Genomic DNA, 18,256 nt, shown 5'->3' on the forward strand with positions numbered 1-18,256 from the left:
ATCGCCACAATGTTTTGACCACTTTCCACTTTCTTCTTGTTTTACTAGACGATGACTTTTTTCATGAACTCCCAGAAACCTTTCCATCTGATCCACCTGAGCCTCTGCCACATTTCCTTATTGAGCCTGAAGAAGCTTACATTGTGAAGAATAAGCCTGTGAACCTGTATTGTAAAGCCAGCCCTGCCACCCAGATCTACTTCAAGTGCAATAGTGAATGGGTTCATCAGAAGGACCACATAGTAGATGAGAGAGTAGATGAAACCTCTGGTGAGTTTTCCATTGCATTTAGATTGCTGTTTAAGATTCACTTACTCACTACTTTGATGTGTTGTCATACTGCCCTTTCAATTGATGAAACTGAAAATGATGTTATTCTCCTTTGGTAAATAATAATAATAATCAGTTTGGTTAAGATTTGGTAAACTCATTTCATGCATTTCCAAGTAAAATATGATGAATAAACTCTGATTTGATTCCTGTTAGGCGATAGGGAATTAAAACATTGTTCGTGCTTAGAAGGATTAGCAGAGTGGATAGACTGAATTAATGTAAAATGTGTCTTAATAAGAGCTACTCTTGAATTTCGCTTGGTGGAGTAGCTGATGTCATAGCTAAATACCCCAAAATCTGAGGAGCAAGTTCAACCAAAGATAAATTATTTTTATTTACATCACTATCAAAATGTGAATTCACTTGCATAATTTCCCCTTATATTTTCTTAAAGAATTTGTAAACATTGCAGATTCAAAGCATCCTTTATCCTTAACTTACATCCAAAAATGAATCCTAACTGCTTAACCCTTATCTGAACCCTTATCTGACTGAGGATAGTGACAGTGTGGGATCCAAGGGAAGTGGAGAAGTAACTGTAGCTTCTGCATGAGTATTTACCTTCTATGTGGATCTTGGCCAGACCATCTTTGCCCCTGGTATGGCTAAAATTCCTGACTGTATGACTCTGTAAACATCATCCTTAAAAGTAAGATATCAAAGCCATAGAGAGGATGAACTATATTGTAATAACCTGTGAGATTTAGATTGGCTATAAAGACTTACTTGATGGTGATTTTTTACTCCACACTGGATAACTTAAGGTAGTCATGGACTCTCGGAGAGGTTTTTGAATTGGAAAGATGTGTACCTTCCTACTATGGCTTAAGTGCCTTTGCTATCTGGTAGGGAGAAGGATTATTTGAACCCTCAGATCTCTTCCAGACCTATGATTTTATGATATTAGAACATATATTTTAAATATTACAACTTCAATGGTCAATATTCCCAAGGTAAATAGCGACAAATATGACAAAAAATTGAAGTATTTAAATATTTCATTTTCCTTCATAGATATAATGTATGTGTGCAAAATAGATCCATGTTTTCATGATCCAAGTTGTAAATAATTTATATTTGTGTCCAATTGTTGGATTAACCAAGGAAGAATAGAACCAGCACTTGAGGCAAATCTATTTACTATGTTTCTAACAACATGAAGAATATAATGAGGTGATACAACATAATAAATAAAATAGACTGTGAAAGAACTAAAAAAAAGTACCTTTTAAAACAGCATGTGAAGCATGTACACATGTAACATACATAGTCTTAGACAATCAGGTGGCAACACCACATAATTGTCAATTTGTGAATCTCAGTATGCTCACTGCATGGGAGCAGATGATTGCAGAAAGAACTGGGTATCCAACTGTAGGAATACTTCAGGGAACTGCCCCACCTCTTAGTCTAATTACTTAGACTATAACTCCACCAGATATCTTCAATATCTCAAATGAATTGAGTTTTATTTGGTTCAGCTCATCTATTTGTAGAGATTTCAAACACATAAGCTTTCAACAGTAAGAGGAAAAAAGAAAGAAATCACAAAAGCTAAAATGTAGGTCACAAACATATTTAGGCCTGTCTTTGCTAAAGTGGAGCCCTGGTGATGCAGTGGTTAAGATCTATGCCTGCTAACTGAAAGTCAGCAGTTCAAATCCACCAGCCACTCCTCGGAAACCCCATGGGCAGTTCTACTTTGCTCTATAGGATAGCTATGAGTTGGAATTGACCTGTCAGCAAAAGTTTTTCTTGTTTGTCTGTTTTGTTTTGTTTTGCTAAATTAATGAAAATTAGTATATAGGAAGATTAGAAATAAAAAAAAAAAACAGCTCTGATATTGAGCACTTTTGCCTCAACTTCATGCTATGTTTGTAATTAAAAAAAAGGACATTTGCTTTTCTGGAACACATTACATTTTCCACATTTCTACATAAAAATTAATTTATATTGCATACACCAATGATTAAAACTACCTTTTTAAACAACTTTAAGTTAAAATATGTGGCATATTTTCATTCATATAAAGGATGGGATAGATGAGAACTAAGAAAAGATTTGGCAGCTCCATACTTGCACTGTTCTCCCAAGAGGCAGGGACGAAGTGGAAGGTAACATAGCTTTCCATTGTCTTTCATTTTTCTACCCAAAACTTTACAAGAAAGACCAGCATCCAGTCAAATGTTGACATTCTAGAAGCAAATGAGTATTAACTTTAAAGTTGGAAAAAAAGACAAGCGTGTCCACAGATACCGCTACCATTTAACATTGTCCTTACCATACTAGCGAGTGCAATTAGACAAGGTAGAGGATTAAGAAGTGGAAAAATTGTGAAGAAAAAATGATTATTTTTGACAGACCGTATGATTCTGTATACCTGGGAAATTGAAGGAGTATCAAATGAAAAACTAGAGAAAACATCATGCAGAAAAATGACAGATGTAAAATTCACCTAACCCATTAACTTTTTTTATGTACAGATGACAGTCAATTCAAAATGGAATAAAAGATTTCATTTACGATAGTAATGTAAAAGAAAATATATAGGTATAAAGTTAACAAGAAGTTTGCAGGATTTTAAAAATGAAATTTTTAAACTCTACTCAGAGACAAAAAAGACAGAATGACTTGAATAAATGGAAAGACATCTTGTTCTTGAATAAAAGGATGGAATATTTCTAAGTGTCTGCTATTTATAAAGGAGCCCTGGTGGAGCAGTGGTTAAAAGCTTGTCTGCATTCCTTGGTGGCTGTAGTCCAAGACAGTGAATCTGTGCCACATTAGCTGGTAGGGGATCTCCATTTCATAGCTCTCCTCATTCTGTGTTTTCTGCTAACCAAAAGGCCAGCGATCTGAAACAACCAGCCAGCCACTCTGTGGAGAGAGATACGGAAGTCTGCTTCCATAAAGATTTACGGCTTTGGAAACCCTATGGGGCAGCTATACTCTGTCCTATAGGGTTGCTGTGAGTTGGAATCAACTCAACAGGCAGTGGATTTTGGGGGGTTTGCTATTTATAAATGAATCTGTAAAGTCAACAACATTGTATGAAAAGTAATTTGTGAAAATAGCTGGGAAAATTCTGAAATAGTAATGAGAGAAATTTAGCTCTTTATAAATATGTTTTAAAGCTAAAATAAAATGAAAGAGTGTCACCTTAGCAGAAGATAAAACCTACAGGGTTAAAAAAAAATCAAACAATAAAAAGAAGTCTCAAAAAACAAACAAAAACCAAACCAGTTGCCATCGAGGTGATTCCAAGCCATGGTGACCCCATGTATTTCAGAGTAGTCAGGTGCTACATGGGATTGTCAATGGCTGTGATCTTTTCAGAAGTAGACCGCTAGGACTCTCTTCTGAGGTGCCTCTGGGTTGATTCAAACTGCCAACCTTTCGGTTAATACCAAGCTCTTAAGTCTTTGTGACACTCAGAGACTCCTAGAAGGCTCCTTGCTGCCCTAGATTCTAAGCTGTCAACTGCTTCTTGTGTATTTCCCCAGGAAATTCCACTGCATATGCAAATATATGTGTATACTCTTTCTTTTCTTTCACCCACATGTCTCTCAGTTTGTCGTGGGGGCTTGCGTGCTGCTGTGATGCTGGAAGTTATGCCACCGGTATTCAGGTACTAGCAGGGTCACCCATGGCGGACAGGTTATAGCTGACCTTCCAGACAAGACAGACTAGGAAGAAGGACCTGGCAGTCTACTGAAAAGAATTAGCCAGTGAAAACCTTATGAATAGCAGTGGAACATTGTCTGATACAGTGCCGGAGGATGAGCCGAAAGGTTGGCAGTTTGAATCAACCCAGAGACACCTCAAAGCAGAGTCCTAGCTTTAAGTGAAAGTTTACAAATCAAGTCAATCTCTCACACAAAAACTTATGCACACCTTGCTATGTACTCCTAGCTGCTCTCCCCTTAATGAGACAGCAAACTCCTCCTCTCCACCCTGTATCCCCCAACACCATTCAACTAGCTCCTGTCCCCCTCTGCCTTCTCGTCTTGCCTCCAGATAGGAGCTGCCCACATAGTCTCATGTGTCTGCTTGCCAAGAAACTCACTCCTCACCGGCATCATTTTCTGTCTTATAGTCCAATCCAATCCCTGTTTGAAGAATTGGCTTTGGGAATGGTTCCAGTCTTGGCCTAACAGAGGGTCTGGGGACCATGACCTCCGGGCTCCCTCTAGTCAGAGTCAGACCGTTAAGTCTGGTGTTTTTACAAGAATTTGAGGTCTGCATCCCACTGTTCTCCTGCTCCATCAGGGATTCTCTGTTGTGTTCCCTGTCAGGGCAGTCATCAGTGGTAGCTGGGCACCATTCAAAAATGTCTTTAATGAATTAAAATTTAATTTTCCCTTAAAGGTGGATTTACCTGCCCAGTTAGTCCTTAGCTCTTCACCTATTACAGTGTCTGACTATAGTATTTTAGGGGCCTCAGTGGATTTGATAGCAAGTTTTGAAATATATTACCAACATAAATATTCTAGACACTTTAAAAATCAAATTGGTTCTTGGGTGGTAGAACAGAGAGAAGTCATTGAAAACACATTAGTATTTATAGATACCTCCCCTTTAGAATAACGGTACTAGAAGCATGTTTTAGTGGCAATCAGATACATTCCCGTGCAACTAAGAAAAATCAAGTATATTCAGTAGTAACATCTTCATCAAAGGTATCTTCACATTGAAAGCCAACAACACAATAAACTGTAAAAAAAGAACCAAAGATTTTCTCCACCTCACGAAATTCTTTTAAATCATGACGGCATTAAGTAGCCAGTTTTGCTCTAGAATTTGAAGCAAACGACCATTTGTACTCACTGAGCAGAGCTATATCATTGAACGTAACAAAATGTACTGATTAAAGATCATTCATTACCATTACTGTTAAACAACATTTGCATTTCTGGCATATATGTAATGTAAGAAACAGAAAAGTAGAAAACAGCGTAGATTAGATGGTTTAGAAATTTTCAATATTCGGAAACTCCTGACTTGATAATATAGTAATAACTACCCAGGTTACCTTTAAAATTTCTTGACACTTAATATGGCTATATTTTTTAAGAAAAACTAAGTTTGGCTGCTTGCTTTCTATTTGCTTGAAGTCTTTTCAACTCTAGTTTCCATGGTATCTAAGATCTGCCATCTAAAAGCAAATATTTCTCCTCTGTGAAGAAGCAAGGGAGTTTAGAAAACCAAGGTTCATTTGAAATTTTAATAATCCCCCAGATTTTCCTTTTCATCTTTAATTATTCATACCTTAGCAGAATAGTATCAGTAACACAACACCAATAAAAAATAGCTTCAAGTCTTATACCAAATACCTTTATGTACTATATCTTTTTTTTTTTTTACTAAATCATTTAGCCATCATGACAATCTTAGTAGATAGTTTCTGGCATTCTCCTCTTATAAATGAGGAAACTGAAGCTCTGCACGATTTTTAAACACATCCCCAATCACATAGCTAGGAGGTGACAGAGCTGGTCTGTGAACCCAGGAGTCTCTTATTCCAAAGCCTTTGCTCTTCACCTTGTGCCCAGTGCCTCCCTAAATTCTGCTGTAACTACTGAGCACAGGACTGTTAGTCTAAAAAGGAGCTATGCGATAAAATTATCCCTTTTCTCAGGAAACACCTGGTTCAGAATATCGCTAAATATTTATCATTCATGTTCTCATCTGCCTCCATTTCCTTGTGTCAGGGTTTTTTGTTTTGTTTTGTTTTGTTTTTTTGGTGCCTCAGAATAATTTTTTCTTTTTTTTCAGAATAATCCCTGATGATTTACGTCCGAAAAATCAGCCATTGAAAACCCTGTGGAGCATAATTCTACTTTGACACACATGGGATCAATGGCAGCTGGTGATGGTAGTGGGTTATTTATTTAGAGCTTTTTATTTGCCAGGTGCTAGTTGATCAGTCTATTACAAACCTTATTTCATGTAATCCCTTTTTTTTTTTATTGTGCTTTAGGTGAAAGTACAGCTGAAGTTAATTTCTCATATAAAAATTTATGCACATATTGTTATGTGACACTAGTTGCAATCCCTATAATATGACAGCACATTCCCTCTTTCCACCCTGGGTTTCCCGTGTCCATTCAACCAGCTCCTGTTCCTTTCTGTCTTCTCATCCTGCCTCTGAACAGGAGCTGCCCATTCAGTCTCATGTATCTGCTTGAACTAAGAAGCACACTCTTTACAAGTATTATTTTATGATTTATAGTCCTGTCTAATCTTTGTCTGAAGAGTTGGCTTCAGGAACTGTTTTAGTTCTAGGTTAAAAGAGCATCCAGGGTCCATACTTTGAGGGTTCCTCCAGTCTCAGTCAGACTGTTAAGTCTGGTCTTTTTACATGAATTTGAGCTCTGCACCACACTCCATCAGGGACTCTTTGTTGTGTTCCTTGTCAGGGTGGTCATTGGTGGCAGCTGGGCACCATCTATTTCTTCTGGTCTCAGGCTGATTCTGTCTCTCGTTTATGTGGCCCTTTTGTCTCTTCAGCTAATATTTCCTTGTGTCTTTGGTATTCTTCATTCTCCTTTGCTCCAGATGGGTTGGGACCAATTGATGCATCTTAGATGGTCACTCACAAGCTTTGAAGACCCCAGATGCTACTTACCAAAGTGGGATGCAGAAATTTTCTTAATAAACTTTGTTATGCCAGTTGACCTAGATGTGCCCCGAAACCATGGTTGAGGGGAGGAGAACAAAAGAATGAACAAATCTTCCTTGGAATAAGTGCGACCAGGATACTCCCTGGAAGCCAGGATGGCAAGATTGTGTCTGACATACTTTGGACAAGTTGTCAGGGGGGACCAATCCCTGGAGAAAGACATCATGCTTGGTAAAAAGAGGGTCAGCGAAAGAAAGAAAGACCCTCAACGAGATGGAGTGACACAGTGGCTGCAACAATGGGCTTAAGCATAACAATGATTGTGAGGATAGCCCAGGACGGGGCAGTGTTTCGTTCTGTTGTACATAGGGTCGCTATGAGTTGGAATCGACTTGACAGTATCTAAAAACAGCAGTGTAGGAACATAAGCTAGTGCTTAGAATTTGAATATTTTTATGCTTGAAGGTCTTTAACATTTGGACAATTAGCAAAAGGTGAGCCGTAACAGAAAAAAAAAAAAAAGTGGTAAGAAAAAAGAGAAATTGATGAAGAGAAGCTGTAATTGGGCACAGATTTAAATAGTTGCCTTTACTTAAAATGGAGCTTTCAGAGATATCCTGTGCTCACTCCTTTGCCCCTTTGTTGCAGGAGTGGCATAATTAAAACTCTTTCTCCTCTTATATTCCTATTTCTGTTACCTCTTCTCTCCATTCCAGCACAAACGATAGAAATCCCAGCTTCATCCCTCATTCCAACCACCAAAGTGGTCATCAGGTACTGCCAGTTCCTTCTCAGAATTCTCCCTCAAATCATCCTTTTATTTTTCATTCTTGCACTACTCCCCTAGTATAGTATAGGACTTTATTATATACCCCTTAAATTATTTAAGTAGCTTTCTTGACCTTGTTCTTGCCTTAGTTCTTTTGCCTCAACAGTCCATTTTCATAAGCCTGATAGTTAGAGGCCTAAAACACAGCTCCAAGTGATTGTGCTGTTCCACTTCTTCAAAATGTGGAATGGCTTCCCTTTGTCCATGGAATAAAGCACATCTTCTAAAGTTTCCACATAATCAGCTCCTGATTAAACTTTCTATCCTTCTTGTAAAGGCTTTCTCCCACACCAGCTGCTCTGTATTCTGGGCCTATTTGGTTTCTCCTCTTAAACTGTATTCGACAAACCACCAGCGACCTATAAGTTCTTAATAGGTGTTATTTGGCATGGGGTGGGGGGACGACTTTGCAGTCAAATAATTTAGGAAACAGTACAATAATTATTATTACCTTTTCAGAGTTTCATAAAGTATATTGGTGTGTAAAATTCCCAGGGTATGCCTATAGTGGAAAAACCTTTGTAACTCCATATTACTTTGGCAACAGAACTCTTTTTCACAGAATCTGTATTAATATATCATGGGACCCTAATGTCGTACCAGCACATGTTTTAGGAAATGCTGCTCATACATTTTCAAAGGGAAGTTAGGTGGGATTTGTTTAAATTTTATTAAATATGGCATGCACTCTTTCCTTTACACTCTGTGTCTTAAAATTATAAATTGTCTAAGTTGTGAGAAACTATAAGTCATTTAGTTACACTGAGTTGAATTCTTGCCTAACCCTTCATTAAATTGTGTATAGTCTATTTTTCATTATATTGACTTAATGGTCCTAGTTATGTCATCTGAAAGTTTTAAAAATAAGTTTAGTCACTTTCTGTCATATAAATAATCTTAGATACTTGGAACTATTAGAGCCCTGATGGTGCAGTGGTTAAGAGCTACAGCTGCTAACCAAAAGCATGGCAGTTCGAATCCACCAGCCATTCCTTAGAAACCCTATGGGGAAGTTCTACTCTATCCTATAGGGTCTCTATGAGTCAGAATCAACTCAAAGGCAACGGCTTTTTGGAACTGTTATCTCCTTTCCAAAGGCATTTCTCCTTTTTAGTCTAAGTATTATGAACTGAAGAGTAAGTTCCATAATATCAAGCATTATGTCCGTCTTGTTCACTGCCCTAGTTTAATGCTTAACGTGATGTTTGATATCAAGTAGGTGCTCGATAAATATGTGTTGAATGAATTAGTGAACCATACTACTACACCATACTTTCCCCCACCCCACCTCTTTCAAAATCTACTAATTCTTAAAGAGGTATCTCAAATACAGTGTAGTAGATGAATCTTTCTATAAAATCCCAAATCTTAAGTAAACACTTCCTTATTTCTCTCATTTGTACTTCGATTTTTTAGTCCCTTATACTCATATTTGTGAATTATATATGTGTATTAGGTTAAACTATATGAAATAATCAATATTCAACCATTTTTGAGGTATAAAAGTGGCAATTTCATTTAATTCAATCTCATTTATGAAACTTATTTCATATATTCATAGATATGTATGTATATGTGTGTGTACATGTATATGGATAGGTAGATGGATAATCATTTCTTCAACTAGATTGTAAGAGCGTAGTATAGATTATGTTTCCTAAATCTTTGTCCTTCCTGAAGTTCATATTTCAAGCCACTAAATACAGGAGATCATCAATAAGTGTTTGCTTTGTGGGATTATAGCTACTCATCCTGAAAAATTTAAGGAACTGAAATTTAGTGTGATGTGATGACGATTTATTTATTTGGACTATTTCACATACAGGTAGTTTGAGGAGTACATAAAGATAGTTTAATCTTCTGTAAGAAGAGTTATTTTACACATTAAGTACACACATCATACCAATCTTTATTCTTCATTAAAATAATTGCTTTAAAGTCAGTTCTCAATAACAGAATGCATATTTTCAAAGGTGGGTTTTGTTTAAATTTCATTAGATGATGCATAAAATTTAGAAACTCTATTTCAACTTCATTCCATAATTATTTATTTACATGAGTGGAAGTATTGCTTTTGCGAGAATGGATCCTTATGTCTGTAATATATTTGCCGATGAAGATAAATGATTCTAGAATATAAGTCAATTGTTTATTTGATATTCTTTTCGAGGAAACTCTGGTGGCATAGTAGTTAAGAACTACGGCTGCTAACCAAAAGGTTGGCAGTTAAAAAAACCATATGGGACAGTCCTATAGGGTCACTTTGAGTTGGAATTGACTCCACGGCAACAGGTTTTTTTTTTTTTTTTTTCTTTTGGTCCTTCTCAGAGGTACTATTTCAAGCCCAGAAGCTAACAGTTTTTGTTTTCACTATGAATGGCCCCAGGGCTGCGTAAATAAAAATAAAAAATTGGTAAAGGTCCATGTACATGAAGGCTTTTCCACAGAGTCAGTCTGATAACATCATGAGGGTTAGTTGGTAGTCAGCTGTAACAGAACATCAAATAGCCTGAATGATAAACTTTTGCTTACTCTTCATTTGGTAGTGCTCACAATATTCATTATCCTTATTTCACATTGACTTTAAGACTTTAAACACCTTAGTTAAGATGGCTAACATAACATCAGCTACAATTATAAAAACAGGGCTGAGTCAGAGCTACCCGACTTGGAATTAAGTTACTGTTTTCATTTCCATTCTAGCATGGAGATGAGTCTCATGCTAGTTCAACAATTTTGGTTCACCCACTATGTATAAAAAATTCTGTTGCCATTTATTTCTTAAATTACAAAAAGAAGTCAGTACTTGAAAAAAATGTAGGCTACATATTTAGATTCCTTTTGTTTCTATTGTTGTCATGAAGATTTTGTTGTTCTTTTTTAGTAATTCCAATATTTGTAAAATCAATATTGTAGACCCTGCACATACTACAAAACACCCTGACTTCACCATATTTGCAGAACTATGTAGTTTTAATCTAATTATATCCCATGAGGAAGATTTTTGATGTTTGAATTACATACTATATAGACAATTTTAATAGCATGTATTTATTGAGCAGATATGACCCAGAACATGATTGCTGAGTAGAGGCAAGAAAGCATTACACCATTTGATGCAATTTTAGTGAGCTGTGTTTCATTAGGGGAAAACAGAAATTTTCCAAAATTGCATACAGTGAGGGTTTTTCATGTAATAAATACAAAGAAATTCTCTCCTGCCAATTAACACTTAGGGCAAGGCTACTTGTAATATATTACTCCTTTTTCTTCCCACAGCTAAGATGAAAACATTGATTAATACAATTTAATCAAGAATATGGCACATACATATGTACGCATGTGTATTTTTTCCCCCAAATTTAGAAAAGAGAAAATCAAATCCTACCTACCCCCAAGCTCACACAAATGCTACAATAAGGAGCAGGAGTTCAAGGATTATTCTTTATCTAGATCACTCTCCACTCAAACAAGGCATTTCAGGAGCAAAACAAGTGATTGTGTTGCTATAGCAATTTTGCCGTGTGCCCAGCAATCACACATATGCTGTGGCTTAGAGTTTTAATATGCCCACTTCAAAGTGAGAACAGCACAATTGTTAGAAGCCATAGTGTATTTTAATATAACTTTTGGCTAAAATATGTGTGGGGTTTAAGGACAGGCTGTTGTACTTATTCCCATAGGAAAGCGCATATTTAGCAGAGTTCTGTATTGTAATACCAGACAGATTAAGAAACAGTTTCAGCTTCAAAGAGAGGGTCAGCTTCCTGAAGAGCACAGTTTTTCTCCTGAAATTAAAATATTCTTTTTTGTTGCCTGTACCTATTGTGCTAAATATAAATAAACCTTGTTGATAATTACCAAATAACGTCCCAGGTGGTTGCCTTTTTATTCTTTGATGTCACGATTTGTTATCGTTCCATTTGAGTCTCTTATCACTAAATATTATTATTATTATATCAAAAGTTGGCTCAAAATTGTTATGCCGTTTTCTCTCTCCCAGCTCCAGCAGTTTTAACACCTTTAAAGACATAATAGAGATTTTTTAGTTAAAAATTTCCACAATCAATGGATAATCTAGTGATAAAACATAAGGGTAGAGGGTTTTACGAGCTCAGGATTCTTTCATTTTTTTCCCCCACATGACATCAATCCTTGGAGTCCCTGGGTGGCGCAAATGGTAAAATGCCCAGCTGCTCACCAGAAGGTGGACAGCTCAAGTCCACCCAGAGGCACCTCAGAAAACAAATCAGCCACAGAAAACCCGGTGGAGCACAATTCTACTCTGACCACATGGGGTTCCCATGAGTTGGAATCAACTCAAAGGCAACTATTTTGGGTGCTTTACCATCCATCCTGAGTCACGCCTTAGTTAGCAATTCTCAGACTCCTCTCAGGAATGCCTGTTGAAATATCTACTCTTGCCAAGTTCTCTGAAAAGTGCTATTTGGAGATACAAAATCAGCATGTATAATATGAGAACTACAATTAGCGAAATATCAGGTTCTGGCAAAAAAAGTAAGCACAGCATGTAGGAAGTATTATGTCTAGCAATGAAAAACAATCACATTAGGGAAGTCTTGGATTCATTCCTGATTTCACTGAGGGTTTAACCCAGTTTAAAAACCTTCCTTGAAAGAAATGCGAAAGAACAGGAAGGCGAGAACAACAAGGAACTATCGGGATGGTAATTCTTGACCTCAGCTGCACCAGGGGAGGAAACACCTATGTCCTGGCCCCATCCCCAGTGATAATGGTTTAACTGGGAATTTTGTATAACTTTTCCTTCGTCTGATTGTTTTAAACTCTCTAGTAAAACTAACAGGAGCCCTGGTGGTACAGTGGTTAAAGCACCTGACTATTAATCAAAAGGTTGGTGATTTGAATCCGTCTGTCACTCTGTGGGAGAAAGATGTGGCAATCTGCTTCAGTAAAGATTTACAACCTTGAAAATCCTATGGGGCAATTCTACTTTGTCCTATAGGGTCCCTATGAGTCTGAATCAACTCCATGGCAACAGATTTTTTTTTTTTTTTTAAGTAATGCTAACAGACAGTCAGGCTTGAGAGAGACACTACGTATTGTGAAAGTGGTACATAGAGTGAATATGTAAACACCTGTTCAAAAACCATGTGTTGAATGCTTGCTAGGACCCCAGATACTTGACTTGGTGTTCTAAGTACAGATACAACTAAGACCTGATGTCTGCACTTGAGATCACAATCGGCGGGGGGGAAGACATGAGGAAAAAAAAAGATTACGCATGACCATTTTCTCAGGTTTTACTCTCATTATGAGAACAAATTCATGAAGCCCCTTGATACTTTCAGAGGGTTACATGGTATAGAACCCCTGCTTACTTCAATATTCTTTCCCCTGCCTCTACCTTTTAAACTTAAGACTGAGAGATAGCAGCTTCCTGAGGAACATGGGGGAAATGACAGTACTTGAGTCAATTAAAATTTAGCTGGAAAAACCCAAAAGACTGTTCTGTACAAGGAAAGTCCTGGAATGGTGGCGGATAAATAACATGCCTCTTTTTGTAGCTGTAGCCTTGATGATCCTTGACAATGATGCCCTCCATAAGAAATAACGTTAGTGACTAAAAGGCTACCTCCCCACAACTGTTCTGTGGGGCATTTGTGAAATCAGAAAAGCACTGCATGGCACATGGGAAGCAGCTTTTCCTTACCTGTTTGCCTGTCAGATTCTTGAGTCAACTCTTTGAATGTGGAGATGGAGAGCAAATGTCCTGTCACTGCACTAGTTTGCTAGGGCAGCTACAACAAATTACCACAAATTTGGTGTCTTAAAACAACAGAAAATTTAATTTTTCTCCCAATTCTGGAGGCTTGCAGTCCAAAATCCCCCTGAGAGTTCTAGGAGAGAATCCATTCCTTGCCGCTTTCAGTTCCTGGTGGCTTCATCAGCATTCATAGGCTTCTGGCACATTTCTTTGTTTCAGTCATCTAGTGCTGCTGTAACAAATACCACAAGTGGGTGTCTTTAAGAAAGAGAAATTTATTTTCTCTGTCTAGGAGGTTAGAAGTCAAATTCAGGGTGTCAGCTCCAGAAGAAGGCTTTCTCTGTCAGCTCTGGCAGAAGGTCCTTGTCATCAATCTTCCCCTGAACTAGGAGCTGCTCAGGTGCAGGGACCCCAGGTTCAAAGGACCCCCTCTGCTCCCACTGCTGCTCTCTTGGTGGTATGAGGTCTCCCACTCTCTGCTCACTTCCCTCTCCTTTCATCTCTTTTAAAATAAAAGGTGATGCAGCCCACACCCCAGGGAAACTCCCCATTCCACTGGATCAGGGATGGACCTGAGCAAGGCGGTTACATCCCACCCTATTCCTCCTTAACATAATCTAATCTTGCCTCATTACCCACAGGCAGAGATTAGGATTTACAATACATAGGAAAATCATATCAGATAAGGAAATAGTGGACAATCACACAATACTGGGAATCATGGCCTAGCCAATTTGATACACATATTTTGGGGGGACACAATTCAATCCATGACACCCTCCAATCTCTGCCTCTGTCTTCACATTGCCTTTCCTCTGTCTGTCTTTTCCTCTGTGTATCTCTTACAAGGACATTTGTCATTGGACTTTGGGGTCACTGGATAATCCAAGATGAACTCCTGATCTCAAGCTTCCTAACTTAATTGCATCAGCAAAGATCCTTTCTTTCCAAATAAAATAACATTCACAGGTTCTGGAAATGAGGAAGTAGACTTATCTTTTTGGGAGCTGCCATTCAGCCCACTGTATGGCTGCAGTGGCGATACAGTGGTAGAATTCTCATCTTCCGCGTTGGAGACCTTTTTCAGTTTCTGGCCAATGTATGTTAAGTGCAGCCATCACTTGTCTATCAGTGGAGGCTCCTGTGTTGCTATGATGCTAAACAGGTTTCAAGGGAGCTTCCAGACCAAGACGGACTACGAAGAAGTCCTGCTCTGAAAATCAGCCAATGAAAATTCTATGAATCCCAACCAGGATAGTGCAGGACTGGTCAGGGTTTCATTCTATTGTGCATGGGTTGCCACCAGTCAGGGACTGACTTGATGGCAGCTAACAACAACAATATCTTCCATCCCACTACAGTCACTAAATATCTGTCAGGTAAAAAATAACATACTATGACAGTTCAAAAGGGCAGTGAGTAAGGGTGATCGGGACTGAAAATGGAGGCATTTACCTATTTTCCCTCAAGATTTCTAAGTTAATTTAACTATAAATGTAACAGGCAATGAAAGTATTCCCTGGAATCAGCCTTCTCAAGTCTCCCTAGTATGTTGCATTGTACTCTCAGCTAGAGACAGAAAAGGAACTGCTCAGCCAGGCCCCTGCACATCGTATCACTGATTTTCCTCATGTCCCTGGCATCTTTGCCAGCCCCTGCACAGTAACAGTCGCTCAGTCTCACGGAGACCCGAACACTGTCATGGCCACGTTTCTCATGAAAATTCTTTCCCCACAGAGCTGCCAAAGCCAAAATAGCAAGTACAAATCAAAAGAGCTTCAGTTTATAATTTCCTTTTCACACTGACACACACACACACTTATTTTTACTCGGCCCTTCTACACAATGGGAATATAAACACGTTGTTAATGCAGCCGCTCTCAGTTGGCTTCCCAGATGGCATAAGTTCAATAGATTTTTCCCCCTGATTTCCTCAGCTTCTCCTAGCAAGTGCTAAACAGCCATTATGCCTTTTCCTGCACATTGAGATTCATCTGCAGCTACTAAACTGCCTCCAAAGTGCTTCAATTTTGCATGAGCGCTAAGCTGGGGACTGGGAGACATTACCCAGTGCTGAAGGCCCAGATCATTAGAGAGAGCATGTAAATCCTCTGAACCAGAAATAAAAAGTACAGAGATTTCCTTTGTGAAGTCCCAACTGCAGCTTTATGTAAAACATGAACTTTTGGCAAGATTTTATGTGGCCCCTTTTACCTTCTAGATTTTATTTTTTGCCCTCCCCCCTTTTTTTTTTTTACCTTAGCAGTATATGTTCTAATTTTTTTAAAGCAATAAGCTTCCCTTTCAGAAAAATATGAAACAATAGCTGTTCTCTGTCATGATTTCTCTCCTTAGGACCCCACCTTTTTCTTCACTTTTAGGAGGAATGATACTTCAAGGTATTGCTAAGGAATCACCAACATGATAGATTTTTAAAATAAACCCAAAAACCTACTGAATAGCAAGAAGCTTTGAGGGGGGATGGGTTGACATTTATGATATGTGCAGAGGATATAAATCCATGTGATTTAAGTAAGTACAGATGGAGCAAGTGTACTACAGGTATTGGATCATGGATAGTGGTTGAGGTAGAACCCAAAGGGGATTGGGAAAATTATTAATAAGAAAGACTTGAGTGTATTCTTTTCATTTTTCAGTGAGGTTCATCCCTGTACATTGTTACCTATAAGTCTTGTTTGTATTTTTCAAGGTGAACATATTTTTATCTGTACTTCAGCTGTATTTTCACTTCTGTCTCCTAGTCCGCTTGTTAGATCATTTTACCACAAATTAAAAGCATCCCTGTAGTCAGCTCTTAGCAGGGCCTTCAAGAAGGCAGGCCACTTAGGGTCGAAATCCAGAGGGTTGACCAGACAGCCCTGCAGGTTTGCATGCTGTGGAGTTAGACCCATACCTGAAGCCTATGGAGTTGTAACAAAGAAGCACTTATGAAAGAAAGATCGAGTTTCCATTTCCATTTGGTATTTCCTTCCCATTAAAAAACTTTTGAACAGTATGGTAACTGGTTTTTTGTGTTTTTTTTTTTCTTGGCCTGTTATGTATTCATTCAAGAGTAATAAACCTGGCTCCTTTTACATGAGCCATAATTACTTCTCTTTTTCCATGTATGTAAATAGGTTGATCTATCTTTCTTTTAGGATTCTGGAAGTAAAAAATGTAGGTTTGATGTACATTTATGATCAGAGGCAGCAGTTCATTATTTAATCTCTACACACATTTCCAAAGACATTTATTAACCACTGATTTATTCAACAATGCGTATGCAAGTGGGATCTGACAGAAAGGTAACTAAATGGGCTTATAATAGGATATAAAGTAAATGCATTCCTACTAGTAGATAAAAAACAAAATGCTAGATGAATAATATGCATACAAATATATACAGTAATGTTAGGTACATATGTATACTGTCTATGTAACATATCTATGCTGAAACCTAGCTTTATTTGTCAACATGTTGTATGTATCCTTCAGACTGAGACTTCCTATCTATTAATTTCTCTTTTCTAAAAACATAGCTAATCGTGAAAATGTCATCATCTTTATTAGTGTTAGTATCAATGCAAAATATTATTTACTATGACTCTCAACTGCACATATTAAATAACTAGCTTTCGTGTTCTCCCCGCGGAAATTATTTCTCCACTAGAGTATGTGTCCTTTGAAGGGAACGCGTATGTAAAAGAAAAGAAGGAGGACAAAACTTTGCCTGGAGATATAAACAGAAATATGATTGAAGCTGTTTGTTCAGTTGGCAGCATTATACAGTTACATAAATATCTTAGGGAATTGAGGCGCATGGTGGGAAACAATCATTTTTCTTTCTTTTCTTAATGCTAGCATAGAATGGACATGAAGGCATTACAAGTTACAAACTATATTCAGAATCTGGTGACTGTCTTCTTTTGTTTCAGGTTTATGTTTTTCTGTCTCTTGTGCAAATATTAAAGCAAAATTGATAGAAAAAATAAGAAAAGTAGTTAGAATTAAATATTAACCTATAGTCAAAGACAAGTATGTCACCTACATTTGTTTGTTCAACAGTGATGTTGGAAATGATATTTTCAAAAATTTTTTCAACATAACATGTTGGAAATAATATTTTTGTTATCTGTTAAATAACTTCCTCTGTATGTTATCGAACTTTGAGTGTAATATTAAGATCAAATATTCAGTTATTTAAAAACTCTCAGAATCAATAGAAATTGAATCCTGAGGCATCTAACAATAAATGTATTGTCAACTTTTATAAACTTAAAAATAATTTGGAGTTAAGCACTGAACCATGGTAAAAAAAAAAAAACATTGTAGGATTATGAGTATTTTCTTCATCTATTTATCTAGTAGATATTTATTGAACTGACTCTGTTCCAAGCATATTACTACTTAAGTACTATTTAAGTCTGTATTATGCTAAGTTTCAGGTAACAATTAGATCCTCCAAAGATAGAATGGCTCAGGTATGATAGAATGTTACTCTGTTTATATATCAGTCCAGGAAGGTGTCCTTGGTTGGAGAACAGGTCTCCTGCCGTTGGTCATGCATGCCCCCAGGTTCCTTCCACCTTGTGGCTCTGCCATTCTGTAAGTCCTCATCCTGTTCTGCATCCAATCAGCAGAAGAGGGAAGAGGAAGAGGACGAAATCCAACAGCTTATTAAGAAGTGTGGCCAAGAAAAGCTGCATGTGCCTTCCACTTACATCTA

The 18,256-nt window shown here is 37.6% G+C and overlaps 1 protein-coding gene across 2 annotated transcripts in view; it reads left to right on the top strand.

Annotated features, from left to right (window-relative positions):
* UNC5C (unc-5 netrin receptor C) overlaps positions 1–18,256 on the top strand; it is a 428,895-nt gene that overhangs the window by 246,254 nt on the left and 164,385 nt on the right. Inside the window, exons 1-2 of one of the 2 annotated variants that reach the window (XM_023548521.2) lie at positions 156–270; positions 6,109–6,208. In XM_023548521.2, coding sequence (XP_023404289.1) covers positions 6,184–6,208 — 25 coding nt within the window. In that variant the 5' untranslated portion in view covers positions 156–270; positions 6,109–6,183. Of the gene's footprint in view, positions 1–48; positions 271–6,108; positions 6,209–18,256 lie in introns of those variants that run through there. The other variant, XM_010590449.3, reaches the window with a different exon arrangement.

The sequence above is a fragment of the Loxodonta africana genome, chromosome 5, assembly GCF_030014295.1.
Source record: "Loxodonta africana isolate mLoxAfr1 chromosome 5, mLoxAfr1.hap2, whole genome shotgun sequence".
In the NCBI taxonomy this organism is placed as follows: domain Eukaryota; kingdom Metazoa; phylum Chordata; class Mammalia; order Proboscidea; family Elephantidae; genus Loxodonta; species Loxodonta africana.